This window comes from Pholcus phalangioides, unplaced genomic scaffold, assembly GCF_987345545.1.
Source record: "Pholcus phalangioides strain wild (caught in Gottingen) unplaced genomic scaffold, Ppha-v1.0 ptg000002l_1, whole genome shotgun sequence".
NCBI classification, from domain to species: domain Eukaryota; kingdom Metazoa; phylum Arthropoda; class Arachnida; order Araneae; family Pholcidae; genus Pholcus; species Pholcus phalangioides.
The window spans coordinates 2,954,876-2,979,047 of NW_028301595.1; the positions used below are offsets into that span (position 1 = coordinate 2,954,876).

General features: G+C 38.0%; 2 protein-coding genes across 2 annotated transcripts in view; both read left to right on the forward strand.

Moving 5' to 3' along the window:
- Nucleotides 1–752: 752 nt before the first annotated feature.
- LOC149089070 (D-amino acid oxidase-like) lies at nucleotides 753–17,391 on the forward strand. The gene is made up of 11 exons (XM_089237178.1): nucleotides 753–946; nucleotides 1,034–1,230; nucleotides 1,890–2,001; nucleotides 3,439–3,521; nucleotides 5,719–5,784; nucleotides 5,881–5,935; nucleotides 6,048–6,149; nucleotides 8,071–8,129; nucleotides 10,048–10,165; nucleotides 12,139–12,240; nucleotides 16,013–17,391. Exons 1-11 carry the CDS (start codon nucleotides 779–781, stop codon nucleotides 16,121–16,123), a joined length of 1,173 nt encoding a protein of 390 aa, XP_089093304.1. The 5' UTR covers nucleotides 753–778; the 3' UTR covers nucleotides 16,124–17,391.
- Nucleotides 17,392–17,716: 325 nt separating this feature from the next.
- The window catches only part of LOC149089071 (D-aspartate oxidase-like), a 49,617-nt gene continuing 43,161 nt past the window's right edge, over nucleotides 17,717–24,172 (forward strand). The window contains exon 1 of the mRNA XM_089237192.1: nucleotides 17,717–17,774. Coding sequence (XP_089093318.1) covers nucleotides 17,738–17,774 — 37 coding nt within the window. The 5' untranslated portion in view covers nucleotides 17,717–17,737. The remainder of the gene's footprint in view (nucleotides 17,775–24,172) is intronic.

A 24,172-nucleotide genomic window follows, 5' to 3' on the forward strand; every position in this document is an offset into this window, starting at 1 on the left:
TTCCAGGAAACAGATATTTTCGGGATATTATGCTGAGGTGAACTCGGAAAGAAAAGTCATCTTGTCTCCACCGGGACTCGAACGCAGGTCCTCTTGCACACCGGGTAAACATGCTACACTCTACACCACTGGAGACACGCCTTCCTTATTCTCTTAATTCTTCCTTTTTCCCTTAATTCTTCCTTTTTCCCCTTAATTCTTCCTTTTTCCCTTAATTCCTTATTCTCTTAAAAAGCCGTCTAATTCCAAAACTGATTAAAACTCGGAATAAATGAAATAATTAAAAAATTGATGAAAAATCAGAATTCCCCAGATCGCGGATGATAATTCAGAATTCCAAAACTGATAAATTTTCACAATTCCAGAGAGAGAATTGGTGAGAATTCCAGAATTGATTAAAAATTCAGAATTCCAGAATTGTGATGAAAATTTAGAATTCCAGAATGGATGAAAAATCTGAATTTATGAAGGAAGCTATATAATAACCGAAAACGCGTGGCCCGATGCGACCGCACCCTGTCATATACCCCACTAAGGGCAGCTGTGAATGTCCCGGACTGACATTCTCGATGATGTGCTTTTATAGGGAGCAATTCCTTAAATGCCAAAAAATTATTCGGTTACTTAGACTTTGTATGATGAAGCCTCCTCACACAGACAAAGAGACGGTAGTGTCTCACTCTACGTCTCCCTACCCACTAAGTGCAAGCTATTTATTCACTTTGAACGGGTCTGGCTCCCAGCCTGAACTGATAGAGATACACAATTGCTGGAACAAATGAATCATTTTAGAACAGAAGAGAAAGAAAAGTCGTTTATCGTAAAAAGACAAGCAAAAGATAAAGGACAATTGCGAAAAAAAAAGAAAGAAAACAGCTTTTCGCTGGGAGTAATTCGTTTTAAATTACACGGAGAGAGAGAGAGAAGCTTCCTCATAGACATTTCGGTGAGTATGGAAAATTAATATTTGCACCTAATCCATATAACTATGCAGTATATAGTATACAGTATGTGAATATTGATGTATTTATAGGAAATGTCACTAATGAAGGTCGCTGTGGTAGGAGGTGGCATAATCGGCTTGTCATCGGCCGTGAGGGCGATCGAATCCATACCAGGGATCCAAGTAACTGTTATTGCCGAGAAATTCAGTCCTCAGACTACGGGTGATGGATCGGCGGGATTTTTTAACCCTTACCTACTTGGAGATGTTGATCCGATAAAGCTCAGGTAACATCAAATATACAGGGTGTCCTGTAAGTGCTGAGGCGGCCTTTATCTCATCAACCGTCCGTCGAAGATGTATGGTTCCAATTTAAAAAAATACTCAAAAGCCGTTAAAAATTTACCCTGTACCAGTTTTGGGAGTGGAAAAAACCTAAATTTTTAGACAAACCCCCTCCCCCCCCCGTTCTATAATTTTCAATTAGAAAGTTGTTGGCCTGTCTCTTCCGAGGCAAAAAAAAAAAGCGTGTTTCTAAGTGCAATATTAGCTAAGATATTCGAATTCGGTCAACCACAAATGCAAATATTTTGCATATATGCTATTTTTGTTGGTTAACGAACCCCGAATCCCCTCACAAACTTTAATATCACGGTCGCTATTTTATACGGCAATGAAACATGTTTCGTTTGCAATATTAATGCAAGGAAATTTTTCTCAAAAGCTAAATTTTGTAATTTTTTTCCAAAAATTAACTTGTTTACGTAAAAGTGCATTTATGCAATCAGAAGTTCTTGTCTACGACCAATGGTTGAGAGGAGAAAGGTCTGAGCAATAACTTAATGAGCACGCTGTATAGCACCTATTGTACAGTATCAATTTTTTAAATGTATCAACCAAATTTTTCGATGTTCTATAAGAAAAATATTTTTATTTCTCACTGTAGGAGCTGGTGCGAGGATACATTTGAGTTTCTTTTCAACATATTCTTGTCCTATGAAGCGAGTTCCTATGGAGTGGGTCTTCTAACTGCTTATCAATTGTCGGAGCAACAAGTTGTACGTTCGACAATATTTTATTTGAATTTTGTTTTGCTCTGGGCTACTATGTACCTCGAGCATATCAAAGCATAGCGACATCTTATCAAAACCAGCCATTTTCGACCTTTCGCCGGAGAGCACTAAGCCCCCAATAATGTTCGACACTTACGCCTAGGGCCGTCGCATGCATGAACTCCTCAAGCAAAGTGGTGTTATGAAGCCCTCTATTTGGCTAGAAAGACCAACTACTAGCAGACACTTACTCTCGAAAAATCATAGCATCATATCCCATTGTTACGGTGCCTCTTATGCACCCGAGGCCTTCTGGGCCGTGTCCATGTGGGTCCTGCATATGTTCGATTTCTTACACACGGGATTTTGTCGGGTCCCTAACAGACGCGGATCCAGGACGATGAATCAGGAGAGATGATTGATCGTGTAGGTTCGTCCCACATTTTTAGGGACTTCGACTTCCGAAACCGAATCCAACCCCGACGTGTCACTGAAAAGCGATATCTGCCGTAAAAGTTTTGGGTCGGAATTTCATTATTATTCCTCTCTAAATGTTAAATTTTTATGCATAAGGTAAAAATAGTAAAGATGATAACATAAGCAAGCATTATACAACAATTGCACATCACCATATAACAATTATACCTCAATACAGTCGAATCCAGTTTTAAAGAATTCCTTTACAGCGAAAATCTCGTTTTAACGAACACTTTTCTAATCCCCCAGATAAATTTACATAGGAACAATGCTAGGTAATCTGGAATTCCTTTATAACGAATTTTCGTTAAAACGAAGTGATTTCTCCAGTATCCTGGAGTTCGTTATAACGGGATGCGACTGTATATACGGACTGATGCAAAGCGGGGCTGTGAGCGGTTCTATCAATATATACAACGTTATACAAACGGGGATTGACACATACTACATTATTCTATAAACAACATTATACATAGTGGACAATCCAAACAAACATTATACGACAATTATACATCGTTATACTGCATTATGTAAATGATCGTGGTCTTGCTGGTTAAGTATTTTATATATTATGAAGCTTTACTATATTTTTTATCCAGGGACTGTGTACCTCAATTTCTGCAGTCCCTTTGCTGCATTTGTGAAGAAGATTGCTCTGCCAGTGTTTCATATTGACAGTGTTTCACATATTTTAGGGACAGAATATTTTTTTGCCCAGATTATACGGCTCTTGGGAAAAGGGGCGATTACCCCCCCCCCCCCTCTGGATCCACGCCTTGTCTTTGATTAACTCTCCCCCAACTCATGTTGCATTCAAGAATTAGCATTACGATGATTTGTGTTGCTCATATGTTGCTCTTTTTTCCCCGCATGAGAGTGCTCTTCTTCTGATGATGAGCCCAAGACGGTGCTCGGGACACAAAAAAAAGTTTGAGACCCTTGATATAAATCATTCATTATTTGTAGGAAGAAGAAATTTTCAGTGACGTCTTCATACTGTGGAGGCAAATGACAGAGAAAGAGCACTCAATGTTTCCGGAGAGATATAGGTAAGGGATTACCGCGTATATATGCTCACTTACTTACCGAACGCGGCTAGGCTCTGTTTTTTGCGCAGTTTATAAGCATATTGCACAGGAGGGCGTGGTTTTGTGTTGAAAAAAATTCAACATACGTAGATAGTAAAAATATGCACAGATAAAGTTGCATACATACAACGAGCTAGAAAAGCAGAACATCTTGTACAAAAACATTGAAAAATACAGGGCATGTGCACTTAGAAATATCTGTGCACAAATACGTGCAACATAAAAACCACACATGAGCGAAACAGAAATGCGAAGCAAAACATGTATGAGAGCAAAAATGTTGTAAATATGTACATGCTATATATAAATGTATAGTCTGTACAGAAAAGCACTGGGGGGGGGGGGATTTCCAGCGGGAACTATGGAGATATGTTTAACATGAATATATACAGAGTGCAAAAATACATTTGTGAAAACAAGACAAAAACTTACATTACATACAAAAAATTACAAAACCTTTTTGTAAAAGGAAGACGTGCTATAGAATTTGATTGTAAAACATAGCATGTGCAAATTCACAGGTATATTACGTACAAGAAAAATTTGAGGCCCATGGCACAGGTTCCCGCGGCGGAGACGACATGTTTTAGACACAGGTACTTGAGATGTGAGGTACGTAGATGCAAAAAAAAAATAAAATAATAATATGTGCTGTAACTATATAACACTATAAGACGTGCCAGATTAAGTGGAGTATTTGCAGAGACTTGTAGGGCCTTGTCATGAATTGCATGCTTGCAGTGCGGGAAACATTTATGCAATGGTGCTACAGTGGAACCTCTCTTAACGGACACTCCCCGTCAATGGACACCTCTCGTTAACGAACAGAACACTTTTCTGATCCCGGTCCCGTTGGAATAGGACTTCACTCCTTGTTATGTCCTATTCCAACGGGTCACTCCCGCATTCACTCCTTGTTAGTGGACACTCTCGACAGAGGACAGCAAAATCAGGCTAACTCTAACTTATTAATTTTTAGTCATAAATCGAGAATTTGTCGTATTCAACTAAGATTATGTTTAATCCCAGGGCCGTGTTGGTAAATATGATAAATCGTCAATTAATTACTTAGTTAACTGAACATAAGTTACGGTCCAAGATAGCGAATTCCAATTGTAATGTTGGTTTTGCTTGTTGATACACGTGAAGAAAGCCAACATTAGATACAAGACTGATAATATAGAGAGAAACGATGTCACCCCCGCTTTTCATACGAAGTACGAAAGCCTGGATAACAAAGCGGAGATAGAGATGTTGTTCGGAAAGAAAATTCACATTCCTCTGTGGGGAATCGAACCACCAATCTCTCACTGTCCGGGCGAGTGTTCTAACCATTGAACTACAGAGGACAGACATTTTCAATCCTTAGAGCATATGTATGAATGCTAAACGGGACTGCGCATGGACAGCCTCCAAGCTCAGCTAATAGCCCTTACGACGTTAGCTGGCGACAGATGGCGACATATAGAGAGAAACGATGGCACTCTCCGCTTTTCATACGAAGTACGAAAGCCTGGATAACCAGGTTAGCAATTTACACGTATTTACAGGCTAATCAGAGAGCTAACAACTTTCTCGCAAAGTTGAAACACAACTGACTGAATCTCCTTGTGTCTCTATGAGCCTTTTCTGAGCCTGCCATCTTGTGAGCGCCGCACTATTTATAACCCCGGAGAAACTTCGAGAAAAAGAACATTTCACAAAATTCTAATTTACAGTTTCCTAGTCGACGGCGCCACCAAACGGACTGCCTGGAGGGGCGTTGAATCACTGTTTGGAGGGGCGGGACTTCCTAGATTTTTCTCTACACGCCCTGCCAGTTCTTCACCAATCACAGTCATTTCCGCCAAACCGAAACCGGTATCAACCGATTTCGATATTTCTGAGAGCCATTGAACGAATCGCGCCATCTATCGTCGATAGTTCGTAGCAATGTTAAAGTCTTATAAACGAGGTTCTACCGTATATCGTAACTCCCCATTGACGGACAAAATTCTTAGTCCGTTATCGAGAGGTTCTACTGTATTTATTACGACACGTCCATACGGTCGAATTGAAAAGAATACTGCGCGGCACCCTATGTGGTGGCATATTTTGAATAGTTGCTAATTATATGAATATGCATAAAATTTAGATTCTCATGCATGAATTATTAAAGGTACGGCGTAACCTTCACTACTCTCTACGCAGAATGTACGAAGCTTCTACCCCAGTTGATGAAGAGGTAATTCACACACGCTTCTATTTGCTGAATTTAATTTTGAGCTTTTTTTGTGGTGAATTCCCTATAAAATGATTTATTCGTATTGGCATTTTGAAGGTTTCAAGCTCAAGGAGGTCGGATCGAGAAACGACGCATTGGTTCCTTGACGGAGGTGAGAATGTGGAAAATGATTCCACTATTTATACTGCGTTTGATATATTACGGGAGTTGGGGTTTGTAATTATAGTGATAGTATTGGCTTTTTTAATGGTTATTTCTTGCAGCTGATTGGCCAGTACGACGCCGTTATCAACTGTCCCGGCGTGGAGGCAGCAAATCTGGTACATGATAATGATGTACGTCCCATCAGGGGTCAAGTCATGAGGGTAAGAATGACAATATTTTATGAGACTGAAACGAGATTGTGACGTAACACTATCATCTATTATTTGTGAACGGAGGCCAATTATCGCCAAAATTCGGGCTAGGTACGAAACAGATTCATGCTTTTCATCGTCTGTGGTCAGTAATATAAATGTTCAACACATGGGCACTAGCCAGACGTGAAGTGTCCAGCTACATACTGTGGCCCAGAGAAATGACGTAAATGATGACCCGTGGCGCTGTTTCAAGTCACTTCAACGACCTGTTGCGCTGTTTCAGATCATTTAACCTGTCTCGCAACAGTTTTAAAGCACTTAACTGACCCGCGGCACATTTACGGATAACCCAAGTAACCAGCGGCGCTGTTCCAGACAACTTCATCGAATGTCTCACGACACGTTTTCAAATCAATGAAGTGGCCCGCACTCTCCTAAATGTTGAATGCCCTTGCGCTATACGAACATGTGTCGCAACTCTTCTCCCATTTTCTTCACAAAATATTTGCCGCCCCCTCCGAGCTTGTATCAATGGGCTATAGGCCTCAGGGTTAAACAAGTGGTCACCAGTCATTTGAAACTCACACCCAGTATTATCCGAAAAGTAATTTTTGAAGGGTAATTTCACTCCTCTCCAAAATTTCAAGAAGTAATTTTGTAAAATGAGGGCCATTTTTTTTTTGAGGGGCATGAAATTTGAATATTTTTACTCCTCTATAGCCCCGTTCACATGTGCAAGATTGGGGGTCGCTTTGGTGGTAATTACCGGCCTGAAACATTTTCCCCCTCGTAGGGAAGAAAAAGGTGGGAGAGAAGCTCATCAAAAAATCAAAAAAAAGCCCATCTTTCTTGAGGTGGATTGCAGGTCAACACCGACCTTCTCTCCCATAATCCTTTGCGCCGCGAAAACTGCTATAAGCTCCTTCGTCAATCATCTTGAATCAATCACTTCCGTTCAATCTACGTAACCAGTGACGACTTCCGGAAAGAAGAGGGGGGATTACCGGCATAAACTTAACGTCATGTGAACGGTTTGTAGCAGGGGCGTCGGAAGTGTTTCGAACTTGTGGATGCTCGTCTTGAGTCCCATGTAGGAAATTTCGAGTTCTGAATCAATTCTGTGGGTGCTCGGACCCGTTTTACAAACTTCCGTGGGTGCTCGAGCACCCACAGCACCCCTGGCTCCGATGCCACTGGTTTGTAGCGAAAATCCCCGTTACCGGGAACTTCCCGGGATGTTTTATTGTACATGTGAACGGAGCTTATGAAGTTTGAAGGGGGTAAAATTGAATTTTAATGCGTGAATCACACGTCTAGATCTTAGAGAAGAAATAAGGGTAGAGAGAGGGAAACCCATATATATTTTTTCTCCGCAAAAACTCTGTTTTTTACAAAAACAGAAAAAAATTGTTTTTTTTCCCTTTAATTTCTTTTGCCACGTGAAACATGAGGTTTCCAAAAATCATCCTTACTCATTATTTTAATTAAATGAAGTTAATTTATACTGATTAAAAAAGATAATGTGAAATTTACACTAACCACAAAGAAAAACATGCTAAATTAATATCCAATTTTTTTTAAATTCTCAAATATACTACCAGTTATCATATTTAAAAATGAATATTTTTAAAATAAATTAGGGGACTGATTTGATTTGACTGTTTCTTCTCTGACTATTTCTTCTCTAATGTATAGATGCGTATTGGCGTACACTGCTCACACCTCACTAAACTCAAAATTTTGAATCTTGCAAGATCATATCATTCAACACGATTTTGTTAAGCACTAGATCAAAAAAAGTTCCATAAATTCACTAAATTTTTGGAAATGGTTGATATTTTTTTGTTAATTTATGAAACACAGAAAATAGATAAAATTATGAAAATGGGCATTGAATTAATTAATAATGGATGTGGGTATTTTCCAGGTGGACGCTCCATGGATAAAATACGCTGTTTCTGCGGATGATTTCTATGTTCTGCCGAAGTAAGTTGTTTGAATTAATAATTATATATATACAGTATTAATATAAAATATAGTTCGCGATTGAAAGAATTTCCGCTATGCCTCGCCTGATTCGAAGAGCGGAGGTGGTCCGATTGGCCAAGACGCTTGCCGTAGCGCCCCCAAGCGGTGAGGCAGCCTAGAAAGTTTTCCTACAGCAGTAACACATAATCGGCTGGTTAATAATTAATGCATTATAGACGAGGTTTGCACTGAATGACCAGTTTCAGATTGGGGTCAATCATATCTGAATCAATTTTTCACAGGATTTTGTTGACCGTAAAAATCGAACACGACTTTCACGGGATGCATATATTACCGTAAATTCGGTTATTATACATAATCACCGACCGTTTTGGTATGTTTGATAAATTTACCAAAATTTATGACTTTTTATCGGTGATTATATGCATAACATCCAAGCGTAGGTATGATAAACATGATTGATCGCCCTAAATTCATCACATTTGCGGGTTGTTATGCATAACTGCCATTTCGTATTAGTAAATATTATAAATTGATCTCATTGCCATGATAAGATTTATTATTCGGATGACAGTACGTGTGAGTCTAAACCGCAAATGAACTCTGACTTAACAAAGTTTTTTTCGAACACTCCCCCGAAATGACTCCCATAATTAACTCCAATTTGACAAATTCTGAAATCGGATCTCGATAAGAAACTTCTATTTAACGAATTTTACGACTGTGTGTACTCCGATATAATGATCTCTCATTTAACGAATTCTTCAATTTGACAAATTTACGACGAGTTTTTGTGCGTATGCAAACAGACCCCAGCCTAACAATCTCCTATTTAACGAACTACAGTCGACGCTCGATATAACGGCCCCGTCCCTCGTTACGTCGAAAACATACGTTATATTGGGAGGGTCGCTATATCGAAAAAAAACCATACATTATAGAAATTCTATAAAAACATTTGGGACTTATCTTACTAGTCATTGTAATGGAATGGGTCGCTATAACGTGGGGTCATTATAATGAGCGTCGACTGTATTACAATCGGATGCCGATATACTCGTTTGCGATTTTTTTTTTCATATTTATCAAATTCACTAGTTACACTTGGACATCATGCATAATCACCGTAAAAGCGATTAATTTCAAGTATTTATTTATTTCATCAACAAAATGTTAGGGTATTATGTATAATCATGGGTAAAAGTGATACATTATAGAATCCATCAAGTTCACAAATAACACTTGGGTATCATGCATAATCACCCGTAAAAGCGATAAGTAATTTTTGCTTATCAAATTTAACAAAAACGCTTGGGTTTTATGCATTATCGCCGGTAAAAGTGAAAAAAATTTACCAAATTTACCGAAAGGATCGGCGATTATGCATAATAACCGATTCGTCGAATTTCCCGGAATATATATTGTAATTTAATTTTAAACTCTAATTTGTATAGTATTATCGTAATTGACTGGGGACAAATAAATTATGTTATGTTATGTATTCATTAGTGCTCTCGTATAGGCATGGCCCTCCACAAGGGTAGGGCTGACAGGGCCCCGGGATGATTCTCATCGTTTATTGTTTTTACACGCTATATATTCATCGTAAAGGGACCCGTAAGTGTGGTATGGGGGTCCGCAAAACATCTGAGCCTGGGGGGGGGGGCCATGTGTATAGGTACAGTATTTTTATCTTTTCGAAATTCAGTCATGGCCCCGGACATAAATAGGGACAGAGCTGACAGAATTCCAGTACTGGGACCCCGGATGAATTCTTGTATTGTTTTTTACACTATAAATTCACTTTCAAGGGGAGCCCATGAAAAATCTTGACTTGAAGCTTGGCTCCCCGAGGGGGGAGGGGCATGATTACAGTATATAATTTTTTTTAAATGCTTGTTAATGGGTTTTACAGCAGTGACGAAGTGATCTGCGGTGGAACTCACCAAGACGGTGATTGGAACACGAAAGTCTGCCAAAATGACAGGGAACGCATCTGGCGTGGTTGTTGCGAATTGATGCCCAGTCTCAAAGTGAGTTTCATTACAGCTGCTCCAAAAAAATACTTGGCTCACTCATCCCCTATCTTTGAGCGGAAGTGTCAATATTTTAGCTCTAGTTAACATAACTGTTCCCTATCCTGCTTTTTTTTTCCTCCCCCACGATTTCCGAGACATCATTTGAAGCGGCAAACCTGTTCTCTTTGTTCAAAGATGGACGATGAGTCCGCCTCCCTTTTTTAGTTGCCTCAAGTTTAGTGACCTATAAGGTCACTATGGACAGCTTCCTATCAGGAAAAGGCTGCATGTTGTCATTAAAGACGGGGGTGCACAACCTCCGGCCCGCGGGCCAAATGCTGTCAGCCAAGGGGTTACATCCCGCCAGCGAAAGTCGTTCCGGTGGAAAATCAATACACAAGCACAACACAATTTAAATAAATAAGCTAACCATATTTCTTTAATAAAAATAAGGGATATCACCAAAAAGTTATCAGGACAAGTAAAGTTGCCAATCACAGTTGTCAAAGACAATTAAAGTCGTCATTTACAGCCAAAAGATTTGGCAGGTACAGTTGCAATTTACAGCCGAAAAATTGTTAGAAGGAACTGTCAAAGGCAAGTAAAATTGTCAGTTATAGCCAAAAAAAATGGTCAAAGACAATTAAAGTTGTCATTTACAGCCGAAAATTTTGCCAAAGGCTAATGATGTTGTCAATTACAACCGCAAAAATTTTTGGAAAGAATTGTCAATTAAGACAATTCTTTATATTGAAAGAATTGGCAAGTATATTGCAATTACTTGGCTTGTAAATATTGCTAGTTACAGCCAAAAAAAAAATTGTCAAAGGCAAGTGAAGTTTTCTTTTGCAGCCAAAAAAAAATTTCAAAAGCCGGCATTACACTATATAAGTTTTATGAAAGTTCTTTTATAAAACTTGAAAAATGCGACCAATGAGCGTATCGGTTACATTCGAGCAAATGTATATAATGGGCTCATTGGTTGTTTTTTTTTAAAAAGTTTTGAGTTTTGTAAAACATCTTTTATCGAACGTTTAAAGTGTAATTCCGGCCAAAAGGGAAGTAAGTAAAAATGTCAATCATAGCCAAAAAAATTTTCAAAGACAAGTAAAGTTGCCACATATCGATTAAAGTACTGAAAAATTGCCAGCCACGGAAAATGATGGGTACTACTAATCAAAATGTAATTTGTCAAAAAAAAAAAACCCCGGATATATTTAACAAATATGTGAGGTGAATAATAGACAGTATGAAAAAGGTCGCAACTAGGGGGGGAGGGGGCAGGAGGGTCTCTTGCCACGGGTGACCAAGCATCAAGTTGCGGCCCTGAGTATGACTACAATATCTCGTAAAATCAATTCCATTGATCACTCTTTGTTTACAGGTTTCTGACCCGCAAGCGGCAGAAATATCGCAAATGTGGCCCGCGGATTGAAAAAGTTGTGCACTCCCCGATTGAAGCGGTAGATAATTTTATGCCGACATTCGCGAGTGTACTTGGCTATGGTGGAGATGAATTGATTAATATCAATTCTTCTCCACCAGGATTATATACACTATAAAATCTTGATAAAATATCTTTTATAAAACTAGAAAAATTCAACCAATGATCGCATTGGTTACATTCGAGAAAATGTAACCGGCGATCTTACTAGCTGAATTTTTCGAGTTTTATCAAAAAGCTTTTGCAAAACGTTTATAGTGTAATATCGGCCTAAGGCCGGGATTACACTATAAAAGTTCTTTTATATAATTTGAAAAATGCAACCAGTAAGATTATGGGTTGCATTTGCTCCAATGTAACCTATGAGCTTTATTGGCTGGATTTTTCAAGTCTTATAAAAGGGATTTTACCAAACTTTTACAGTGTAATCCTGGCCTCACACGAAATTTTCACAATCTAATTTCGTCATCTTCGTCCTTACTTTTCCTGGGTTACACGGGATGTAATGTTTGTTCCTCACGTTTTTACCTCTGATTTTGTTTAGGGGGCCAAAATGATCAAGGAATGGGTCGGCCTACGCCCCGGCAGATCAAAACCAAGGATTGAACACGAATCTCTTCAAAGTCAAAGTGGCAAAAGGCTCGAGGTATGTTTATCGGATTTTTCTGCATCCGTCTATATGATCACTTTATATCCTTCTTTGGTGGACTTTTTGGGAACAATTTGGGTCGATATCAGGGATAGACTAATCTATTGCCCGACATGCTCGGAGCATGTAAAAATTTTGACCGGGCATGTATTCTTTTTCGACCACATACCCGACGCGGGCATATATGTATAAAATGTAACAATTTTTCGTTTTTTCAATTTTTTCATCGACGATGCTGCAAGTGGTTCCTACACACACACATGCGTGAAATTTCGCAGAAATGCCCTTCTTTAGCAACCATGATACAAATGTGTAGTCCAAACGTATTTTGATATATTTTCACTGGCAGTCGTGGGCAGAGGCGTACTCAGCATGTACTCAGGAAACCCGAGCTTCCCCTGTAAGCCGACCAAAAATTAGTAAAAAAAATTTAATATTTCTTTGAAAAAATTTAAATATCGAAACAAAATACTCTTTATATATGCGCTACATTAATCAATTTCTCTGTTAATTTAAATGCTTTTTAAAGGGTGGTAAATCAAAATTTCTCGGGGGAAAAATTCTTTGCCCCTCCAGCGGTCGATCCTGCGTACGCCATTGGATCATCGTGTGCTCTCGTGTACTCCAACTTGGCTCACATGGAATCATCTAAAACTAGGCTATTCTGGAAAACGGAAAACCTCACTTCCAGCGAAATAATATATCTTAATGGTATTTATGAAAGAGAAGAGATTTCTTAGTTTTTGCACAATTACGTAAAAAAATTAATTTTTCCAGAAAAACTTGTATGTAAAGTTTCCAAAAGGGATCAAAATTCTGTGATTGATTCTAAAAGTGCAGAAAATATTATATGTTGCATTCCTTTTTTTTTACACAAAAATATCCAAAAAGTTATCTATCACAAATTATGGGGTCTCTGATGCCACCTGTCAAATAAAAACTTAACTATTTTTTACAATTTAAAAAAAAAATTAAGTTAGTTGTTGGTTTCAAACCGGTATGTAGCATGAAAAAAAAACAAAATGTGTTATAATACCACATTATTAATTTTTATGCTGCATATCATTGTAAAGTTTATGCGCCAAAATACTGGTTACCGTATTTCCCTGCGTATAATCCGCTGTGGCGCATAATCCGCATGCGAAATTTGAAGAAAGGAAAAAAAAAAACATAATCCGCAGGATTTAAAAAATAAATAAAAACTTACCTCGTGTGTTTCAATAATCAATCTATTGGTACGCTAATTAACGAAATTTATTTACGAAACAATAACATTATTTAGGCCTATGAATAGTAGACATCGCAAAGCCCCGTTCCAGTGATGGTAACTTCGGCAAGTGAAATTTCCCTTTTGACTAAATTTTTCCCACACATTCCGAAAATTGTGCTGCCTTCTATCGGTGGAAGTATGTAATCAAGTATTTTACACTAGAAAAGCATTGTTTATTGTTTTACATTTATGTATATTTTTTTCAATAAGAATTCTTTTGTTTGCTGAACTCTCAAAATTTCCCATGTGGACCAATTTTTCCCACGAATATAAGAAATTTGCCACGAGTTACCATCACTGCCCCGTTCACATGGGAAATAGAAAAAGCGGATTTTAAACCCGCTTCTCTCAAGAATTTTCACCCCAATGACTGCTCCCCATTTCTTTCCTTAGGAAGGAAAAAAGTCGTCAAGCGGGTGCTAGAATTCTTCTCAATTCCAGGGCCGCAACTAGGGGCGGGGGAGGATCAATAGGGTCTCTTGCCCCGGGCGCTAGACCCGAGGGGGCGCGAATTTCATTCTGAAACCTCTCCTTCAACATTACAAGAGGGCGTCAAAATGCGCGCTTGCCTCGGGTGACCAAGCATCTAGTTGCGGCCCTGCTCAATTCTACCGCAATATTTTCACATGTGAACGGGTTCTGGACGAACAAAAATTGCGATGGAACATGGTGTCGCAAACCACGTTGAGAGGGTGAAAATAGCGAAAAGCGCACGCGCAGGCTCTGAGTCCAGAGGAGACAAAAGGTGGATGTCAGTTGATCGCTGAATGCATTCGTGGGTTCGCTCACTATATCTGACGTAAGCAGCATCGCGAAACGCATGCGCTGGGGCTGGGGTAGGATCACGCGCTGCGGACGACGCAAATTAGCGCTATCGCGGTAGTAAGCACGTGTAGCAGTTAGTTATCTGTTTCAATGACTATCGTGATGGCTGACTACACGAAAGAGGAATACGCTGATATGCATTTGATTTACGGTCGAGCAGATGACAATGGGCGCTTAGCACAGTGGATGTATCAACAGCAATATCAGCCTCAACAGCAATGAGGTGTTTTCCGCACCATATACCTTCGCATACCTGGTATCTTCGAGTGCGTCCGGGAATCGTTTTTACGCCGTTGTAGACTGTGCAATGATGTCAGCGGCCACCACTTCCAACAACTCTTGTAATAATTAATCAAATAAATTCTCTTGTAGTTATTATTGCACTTTTTGTCGCTCCAGCGTGACGTCGAGACCTGCATGCATTTTTCGCGATTTTCACCCTCTAAACGTGGTTCGCGACACCCTGTTCCATTGCGATTTTTGTTCCTCTTGTTGTCTACTAACAACCCTCTGAGTTTGTCAGTCCATTAGCAGAACAATCTGTATATATAAGCGCAACAGTTCCTCATCTAATTTGAAAGAGTCAGTGTAATCATCAACAGGATTCCATTTTCGGAGTCAGAATTACTAGTCCAAAGTTTCAAGTCCACATTTTCTGAATGAACTCTCCATAGTTCATATAGTCTATCAATCTTCCCGGGTCTCACTAACACACTGGCGTACTTCAGCATAGGAAGCTTGGCGCCTTTTGTTGTAGGAATGAATTCCTTCAGTCATCCACTTTTCCCAATAACCAATAGGCTCCAACTTTGCATTCAAACGACCTGTTGATTCCTGAATCTAAATTCTACAATTTCTTAGTCAAACCGCCAGGTATGACTGAAAGACAAGCGCCACGCCATTTTAGCAGGCGCCTTTTATGTTTTCTTGACTATGAGCTTCCATTGAATCAATAACTAGGAGAGCCATCTTTTAGCTGCTGATAACATTTTCTGCAGATTGTCCGCAGCGGTAGGTAATCCACATTTTTTAATATCTAACCACTTTTTTTAAACAGATAATCCGTGTGGATTATACGGAGGAAAATACGGTAATATATTTTTATGTTTGCCGTTGGATTACGCTTTGTAATTACCAAAACATAGTAACCGATATTTTGGCGCATAAAATTTACTCTAGAATGCACGATGAAAATAAAAACTGTAGTTTCACCACATGCTGTTCATTCTCATTCTGCACATCGGTTCATAACCACCAACCATTTTATTTTGAGAATTACAACAGATATTTCTAAGTTTATTCAATAGGTGGCAGCAGAGGTCCTAGCTTAAAGCGATTTCTCGTATTTATAAAAAGCAAAGTATAAAAACATGTGATATAAAATAAGATTAGGAACTTTTCCCCCAATTTTGTCTTCACTGATTTGCAAATTATTTCTCCCATTTTTACCAGTTCGTGAAAATTTTCAGTTAATTCCAGTGATCTACAATGAGGCAAATGTAGAAGAAAAACACATTGAACCAAACCGTACAAGGCCCAGGCCTCAGAATTCGAAATTGTTTTCTGAAATATTTTTTTCAAGATGTCCCGGTTTGTCTACCTCAAAGAAGAGGTAAACACATCGAAACGTAATATTAGTTGTGTTTTATTTCTTTTTCGTATTTTTTTTCTCAGGTAATACATAATTATGGACACGGTGGATCTGGTGTCACATTGTTCTGGGGCTGTGCCAAGGAAGCTGTTCAACTGCTGGAGCAATCTCTACGTGTACGTGCAAGACTCTAAAATCACAAAGACGTATTCTGATATTCAAGTCACAGAAAGTTTAAAGCAGGGGTGCACAACCTCCAGCCCACGGGCCAAATGCAGTCCGCCTGAGTCCCATCCGGCCCGGTAGAAAACTAGAAACATTATCCATACCTAGGCTGATCATATCTCCTCGATAAAAATATAGAAAATCGGGTTCATAGCAAAAATATTACCAAAAGCAATAAGATTCACCAGTTAGAGGCGAAAATAATTGTCAAATCAAATAAAATTTCCAATTATATCCAAAAAAAAAAAAATGCTCAAGGCAACTAAATTTGACAATTTCAGCCAAAAAAGAATTGTCAAAGTTACGCAGAATTATGGCTAAAAAAAAATTTCAAGAGCACTTACTTTAAGTTTCCAGTCATAGCCACAAAAAATGTTAAAAGCAAGTGACGTTGAAAATTGAATAGCCAAAACTAACTGTCAGAAGCAACTAAAGTTGGCAATTATAGGCAAAGTAATTGTAAATCAGATTTTCAAAGGATTATAAAGTTTTTAAATACCGCTAAAATTCCTGAAAAACATCCAGTCATAGGGAAATAGTGGGCTATATTATAATAGTACGGAAATACAAGTTAAATTGTAGCCAAAAAATTGTTATCAAAAGCAAGTAAAGTTGCCATTTATATCCAACAAAAATTTGTCGAGAGAAGTTGCTAGTTATATAGCCAAAAAGTTTCGTAAAAGTCAAGTAAAGTTGCTAGTTATATCCAATCAAATTGCCCAAAGTTTGTGAAGTTTCCAACTATAGCTAAAATTGCTGAAAAAACATCCAGTGACGGGAAGTAGAGGCATATTTCAAGTCTCAAAGAGAAAATTGAAATGCAATTCACTGAAAAAACTATTTATTTGACAAATATGTGACACGAATATATTTATATGACTGTAATGAATTATAATATAGATTATATTATGATGATTATATATGACTGTCGTTGAAATAACCCTAATTCTTAATTTCAGTAAAAAATAAAAATTTAAGCAAGCCTCGTTGAAACAACGGGATATTTTGCTCGTATGGAACTGGCTACGGAACTGGCTCGTATAATACGGGTCTCATAATCACCCCTATATATACACAGGTTTCTGGCCCGCTAGCCACCAAAATACCGCGTATTTGGCCCGCGGACTGAAAAGGTTGTGCATCCCTAGTTTGAAGGCTTTTCAAGGACATTGAAAAGAGCTCTGTATGGGAAATATTTTTCCCATTGATTTTCAAAATAAAGTCAATCGTTATTGTACTCTCTGAAATAATTTGCTATTTTTTGGTATTAATTTCTCTTTTCCCAAATATTATATCTGTTTCAGGTGACTTAGTTTTCTGCAAATAACTGAAAAATTGAACTAAAATAACCTCATGGAATTTGGTTTCTGTGCTCTCAGAATCACATGTGAGATAGAAGATAAGAGATAATCTTGAATGATGATAATTTATTATTACTAACACTGAAAAACGAAAGTTTCATGTGGGGAAAGAAATAGTTTTAATCGATAAAAATATCGATTTTTGTATATTATATCTTATCTCGTAATATAGGAAAAAAAAACAACACAAATTTCAGTTTTCATTTTGTCATTTCGACGAAAATGGCGTCGGATGTCGAATCTCGCAGCATTAAACGCAGTAAGTTTATTAGATGAATTCGATAATGTTTGGTATTTTTAAGTAAATTTTATCAATAATATTAAGTATCAATATATATAAAGCATCAATGATATTAATTATCAATGTACAGTGTCTTTATAATTAAAGTTCCACTTTGAGATGACCATAAAAGGAAAACTACTGGACAAATGTTACCAAACTTGGTAATAGTTTATAGAAGTCAGAGGATTCAATTTTCCTAAAAAAAAAAGTTCAAAAACTTAGGGGGTCATTCAAGTATTACGTCAGCATCGAGGGGAGGGTTTCGGATTTGCTGACTTTTGATGACGGGGAGGGGGGGGGGGTTTGAAGGTTGCTTACGTCATCAACCACCCCTTTCTGAAGATATGAAATATTCTAAGTTGCTGACGGGGGGAGGGGAGGGGGTGAAAATCTGCTTACGTAATACTTGAATGGGCCCCTTACCAGCGGGAAATGGTGCTGTATGCAATATTGTTAAACGAAATAATACACCGGTTTGAAATGCTTTAAATCGTTTCTAAAACGAAACTGTTTGTGAGGTTATGCAAAATCGCAATGGCTACATGGCTTACGGCAAGAGGAATTAAAATTAGAATAATTATGTAAATCACTTTTACACACGTCATTTGATTTTTCAGCAATAAAATTTAGCCTCCTCGTCAGAGCTCTCATTGTTACAAATCCACTGTGTCTGTAACCATGCAAGATATGTCTTCATGTCTAATTTCGTTTAACAATATTTCATACAGCACCATTTGCCGCTGGTGGGGAAATTTTGAACTATTTTTTTTTTTTTGCGGAAAATTGAAGCCCATAACCTCTTGTAAACTGCTACCAAGTTTTATAACATTTTGTCCAGTAGTTTTCCTTTTATGGCTATTTAAAAGTGGAACTTCAATTATAAATACCCTGTATAAATACAGTATCAATAATATTGAGAGAAAATATTTTATTTTTGTTCAAAATTCGAAAAAACTAATAAATAATTGAAAATAATAATTAATAAAATGAAAAATTACTAAACAAATAAAAATTATTTAAAAAAAAATAAAAATACTTATAAACAAGAATAAGTTTTTTATGATAGTTTGAAAGTTTTTCATAATTTATTGGGCAAAGATAAAAAATTTGGATTTTTTAAGGCATCTCATTATTATCCTTAGAAATTCTTGGGGAGTTTAAAACTTATCCCCATAGAATTTAGCTCGTTTGAAAAGTCCTTACAGTTTTGACACAACATCGATCTAAGAAGGTGATTCCTACATGAAGGATTTTGCAAGCCAAACGCAGGGTTATTACGATTACAGCGTTTAAACGCTTTAAATATAAAGTTGTAATTTAACTTATACTCAATTACATTTACCGTAATTGTCAACTAACGCTAACAAAAAAAAAAAAAAGCGTTTTAGGTAAGTAATAATTTTTCATAAAATAGACATCATAAAAATAATTACTACTGCGTTTGCATTGAAAACATCAACTGGACTTCAGAAAAATGAACATATGCAACTACTTCAGCTTTTAAAAGATAGATGGCGACTTTAGAGGAGGATTAAAAAAACGAGTGTGTATTATTATATAGTAAACTCTCGATAACAGGACTTACTTGGGAATCGAAGCTTTGCCGCTAACTGGGAATGTCTGTTAACACTCTCAGCGGCAATTATGTACAATTATGAGATATTTCACCTAACCTAATGCTTTGTATTTCGGCACAAGTGAAGGATTACAAACTAAAAAAGACTTAATTAAAAAGAAGGATTACGAGAAATTTCGCTTCGGCAATGACGAATCCAGATACTTTTTAACGAGGCTTCTTCTAAGGACATGCTTTGTATCCCTCCTCCCAGAGTCACCATTTGGGGGCGGCGCATTTATAATTTCTTTCATAGACTTTTGAAATTCCACCAATTTCGAAACTATTTCTTTCTTCTATATATTCTGAATTTTCCACAATTCTGAAACAATATTTTGCATTTATTCCGAATTTTCATGATTTTCATTTGCTGAATTTTCGATTCCCGCCTCTCAAAGAAGAAAAAAAAAATCTGGGGTTAAAAGGGGCCCTGCGCTGTGTTATTTATTTTTGCACTGGGCCCCCGCGTCTGGTAAGGATGGCCCTGCCTCCCCCCCCCCTCCGACCTGCCGATCAACAGCCAGTGGGCGGAGTCAGCTATTGTTCACGTTTTGATAACAGAGAAAAATAGACGTTGTTCAAAATACAGGGTGTTTCAAAAAGAATCACCAGATTTGAAATGCGTATATTACGAAAAATATTGAACGCACATAGACGCCATAAAGTTTTTTCTACAAACCAAATTAAAGGTGCTCAATACGTTTACATTGGAATGCATGGCATATGTCTATACGGTAGTCAAATTGGTCCCAAACCTTTGCGAGCATGGTTGCATCCACGGCTGCTGTGAAGCAAGTGAATGAACAAAATACATAGACCAAAGAAACAGGACCTAGAGAGTGACAGAGAGGGTGGAAGCTTGTGAATGACTAAAAGAATGACCAAGAGCATGAGTAAACGTGTAAATAATCAAAAAGAGTGACCTATAAAGGAAGGAACCATGTCAGTGAGCGACCAAAAGAGTGACTTAAGCGTGTGTAAATGTGAGTGATCAAAACGGTGTGCAAGCGCGTGAGGGACAAAAAGAGTGATTTATAGAGTGTGTGCGAGCATGAAAGTGACCAAAAGAGTGATTCAGAGACACGGGTGAACTTGCAGGAGTGGGGGGGGGGGGGGGTAAGCGAAGTGGGTTATAGCACAGGATGGTGAATTCGAGTAAAGAGTAGTCAAGATAATTGGACTAGATGGGAGAAGGGCGGCAAAATTCGTGTAGTCCACAGGCGGCAAAACCATAAATGCGCCTCTGTCGGCAGGGCCAAGTGATTTTTCTGACGCCCTACCAGGCAAGTTTACATGCTTACTCTTTCTGGTTGAAATTTTCAACCAGATCTGATTTTTGTGAGGACCCTCTTCTCTGGAGGGCCCCTCCCCGGATCGTGCCCATACATTAATATGGCACTGTCTGCGTAGCCACAGTGGCTACAGTACCGTAGTGAACCTGTAGCCAAGTTGATTTTGGCCCTCGAAAATTGTAATTTGGACCGCAATGTCTGAAAGTTCCCTGAAGATTCTTGGTTTTTTGATGTAGCTCGAGCTACGGAGGGTGCGCATATGGGAAAAAAACGCCTATTGTGCGTTGATTATGCACTGTTTGTGTCACATTTTATGTGTTTGGTCGATGGTGTTTTTGTGCAAAAATTGCATTTTTATTTTGTGTCGATTTTTTTTTTTTAAATTTTGTTATTCACGTTTAAAATGTGAAATGGAATTTTCGCCCACCTTGTATATTCCGTCTGTTCAGGACGAGACTTGACTCCCCGCCATATCGAAGAAAGGAAGCCCTGTTTAGTCGTGGTGATTCAATCCCCTTCCCTGATGGATTTTTTGGCTAGAAGTTACGACAATGAAATCCCCGTCTTCAAATTTGAATGCCTTTTATAGATTAGTTTTTTCAACGACATGACTTATACTGCCATCTACGGGTAGCAAAGTTAACTTCCCATATAGTAGAATTTCATCAATAGATGGCAGCATAAATTCACACCTGACAATTCTTTTTAATTTATATAATCAGAAGCGTATGTGTCACTCTTTTGAACATTCACGTGCTTCCGCACGCTCACATGCTTGCAAACTCTCTCGTTCTCCGGGCAGAAGCGAATTCGTGGTTAGAAAATCTTTCCGCTTTTCTGACTCTCATTATATGTAGGTATACTAATACCTACAAATTTTTTCTTAGCTACTCATTCCTAAAATTTAGCGCCCCTCTGAACTATATATATAAGCTCCTCCTGTAAATACGTTACGGTATATAATACATGACAAACAAAATCATTGAAATCAGTGAATTCAGTTGCATTGCGTTGCGACAATAGTTGTCAGAATCAATTTGCACATGCCCTTGCTACAGCAAGAGAAGACCATGCTTCCGATGCCCTTAAGCATGGCCCCCAACATCTTGCAGACGGGTCCTTAGGCTGGAATCTTCGACGGCCCCCCCCCCTCTAAAGTGAATTTATAGTGTGAAAGAACAAAAAAATGACTAGAATCATCCCGCGCCCCAGGGCTAGAGCCCTGTCAACCCTGGCTTTGTGGGGAGCCATGTCCTTAAGGCGACTACACACGTAATTGCAAGCTTGACAAGCATGCATGTTCAATCTTTTTATTTGTCACTATTGTATTAGTCACCTCTTTAAAAAGCCCATATGAATGGCTAGTTACTTAGTGGCCTTCTCTTGCTGCGGTACAGAAATTAAACCGAAGAAAATGTCACATAATTTACAATAGTAATAAATTATTATTAAATTATTAACACTCCCTTTACATTTATTTTCTGTATTAAGTATTTTAGTTCAAAATACTAAATTTAATAAAAATTTAAAAATTTAAATTTTTTAAAATTCAAAATTTTACTTTCAAAATTTATAATTGAAATCGCAGCTCACTCAAGAGTGAAGAATTCCAGAGCATACAGGGACAACCAATTTGCTCCAAGACAGTCTTTACTAGCAACCCGGGATAGTTCTCATCTTTTCCCAGCTCCGAAATGGACCCTCTCCAGAGAGGGGCGTTCCCATAACTCTTCTCGTGATCTGCGGACTATGTGTGTAGAGAATGAAAAGAGCCAGAGGACAGTTTTGTTTACAAATCTTTGCAAAATGAGTACTTATCGAGATAAAACACGAGACAACGCAGTCGAAAGAATAAAGGGAAAATATCATGGGAGTGGGGGAAAGTAGCTGATGATATGCTACTCAAAAACCCCAAACATTATATAATTTTACACAATCGAGAGACACCAATCAGATACGTTTAAATCAATAAAAGATGAGTTCATGCCAAAATTTTAGTGTAAACAAGTTCACTCGGTAGAACTGGCATCAGTCATAATAACTATAATCAAGAACGTCGGAGAAAAAGTTATAATGAAGACACGCTACGCACCATTTCTGTAACGTAATCACGTCAATTGCGATATAACTAGAATTTGATGCATTATTTGTTCATCCAAAAAATAAAAAAATAATAATTATAACAATAATAATCAATAAAATAAGGAAAATAACCATATTGCTGGCATTGCAAAAATCAGGAGAAAATGCTACTGCAAGCTATGCACAAAGAAGACAATGCAAAAGCAAATCATCAGAGAAACGTGAATAAATGATGATATAACTGCGATCAATCGAGGAAAAAAAACCATATAAGCGCCTCTGCATTGCGATCACAGCATCTGCAAAATCAAACGAAATTGATGTATTGTTTGTTAATAAAAATAATCATTTGAAAAAATATATATACATATATATTGATTGATGACCGCTCACGCCCAGAGCTGTTGTGCAAGACAACTTCCTCTCTTCAGAAATACAGTCGCAACGTACAAATTATATAATACACGGGAACGAAAAAGGGTAACCACACGCGAATAAGCGAGATAAGGGTTTTTTTTTTTTTTTTCAAATTAATTATATTTATACGCACAATACCCTGTGTGTATAAATATACACAGAATATATATATACAGTGTATATATAAATTTTTTCATCGATTACATTCTGAAAATCGCATCAATTCGTCACCCAATCCACGCTCAGCACGTCCAAATCGTTTGGCCTAGAGTGTACTGTGGGGATTCTAGGGTCATAATAGACAATTTCTCTAAGATGCGAGTGTTCAGAAGACCGCATCCTGTGAAATTGAGCATTTGCAAGCTCCTTGATATAGTCCAAGATTAGTGGTAGGTCAAGACCTTTTCTGGTGTTTTCCCCTCTTACATACCAGGGGGTAAACTGACGAGGAATGATGTTCTGCTGTGCCTGTAAACGTTTCATATTTGCAAGACTGGCATGAGTCCACACTGGGGCAGCATATGTCAGAATAGGACGAATAATAGTTTTTTGAAAAGAATTACTTTATTCCTCAACGTTAGCCAGGCCTGTGGGAATGTGATTCTGGATAACATTCCAACTGTTTGTAAGGCCTTATTTCTTACGTACGTCACCTGAGGAGAAAATGAGAGCGACTTATCTAATATACAACCTAGATATTTGACTTGGAGTTTTCTTGTTAACACCGTGTTGCCGATGTATATGGGAGTTCTTGTGAAACTTGTACCGTCTAGTGAAGAGAGAGAATATATTGACATTTTTGATGATCTAATTTTATATCGTTGTCTTGACACCAGTCTTCAACGTCTTCAGCTGATTCTTGTAAATTTTCACTACATTTTTCCCCCTTTTTTGTGATTGGTCAACAGGATGGCATCATCAGCAAATAGACCGAGCATTCCGCGCTGAGGAGCAGTTGAGAGAGAACT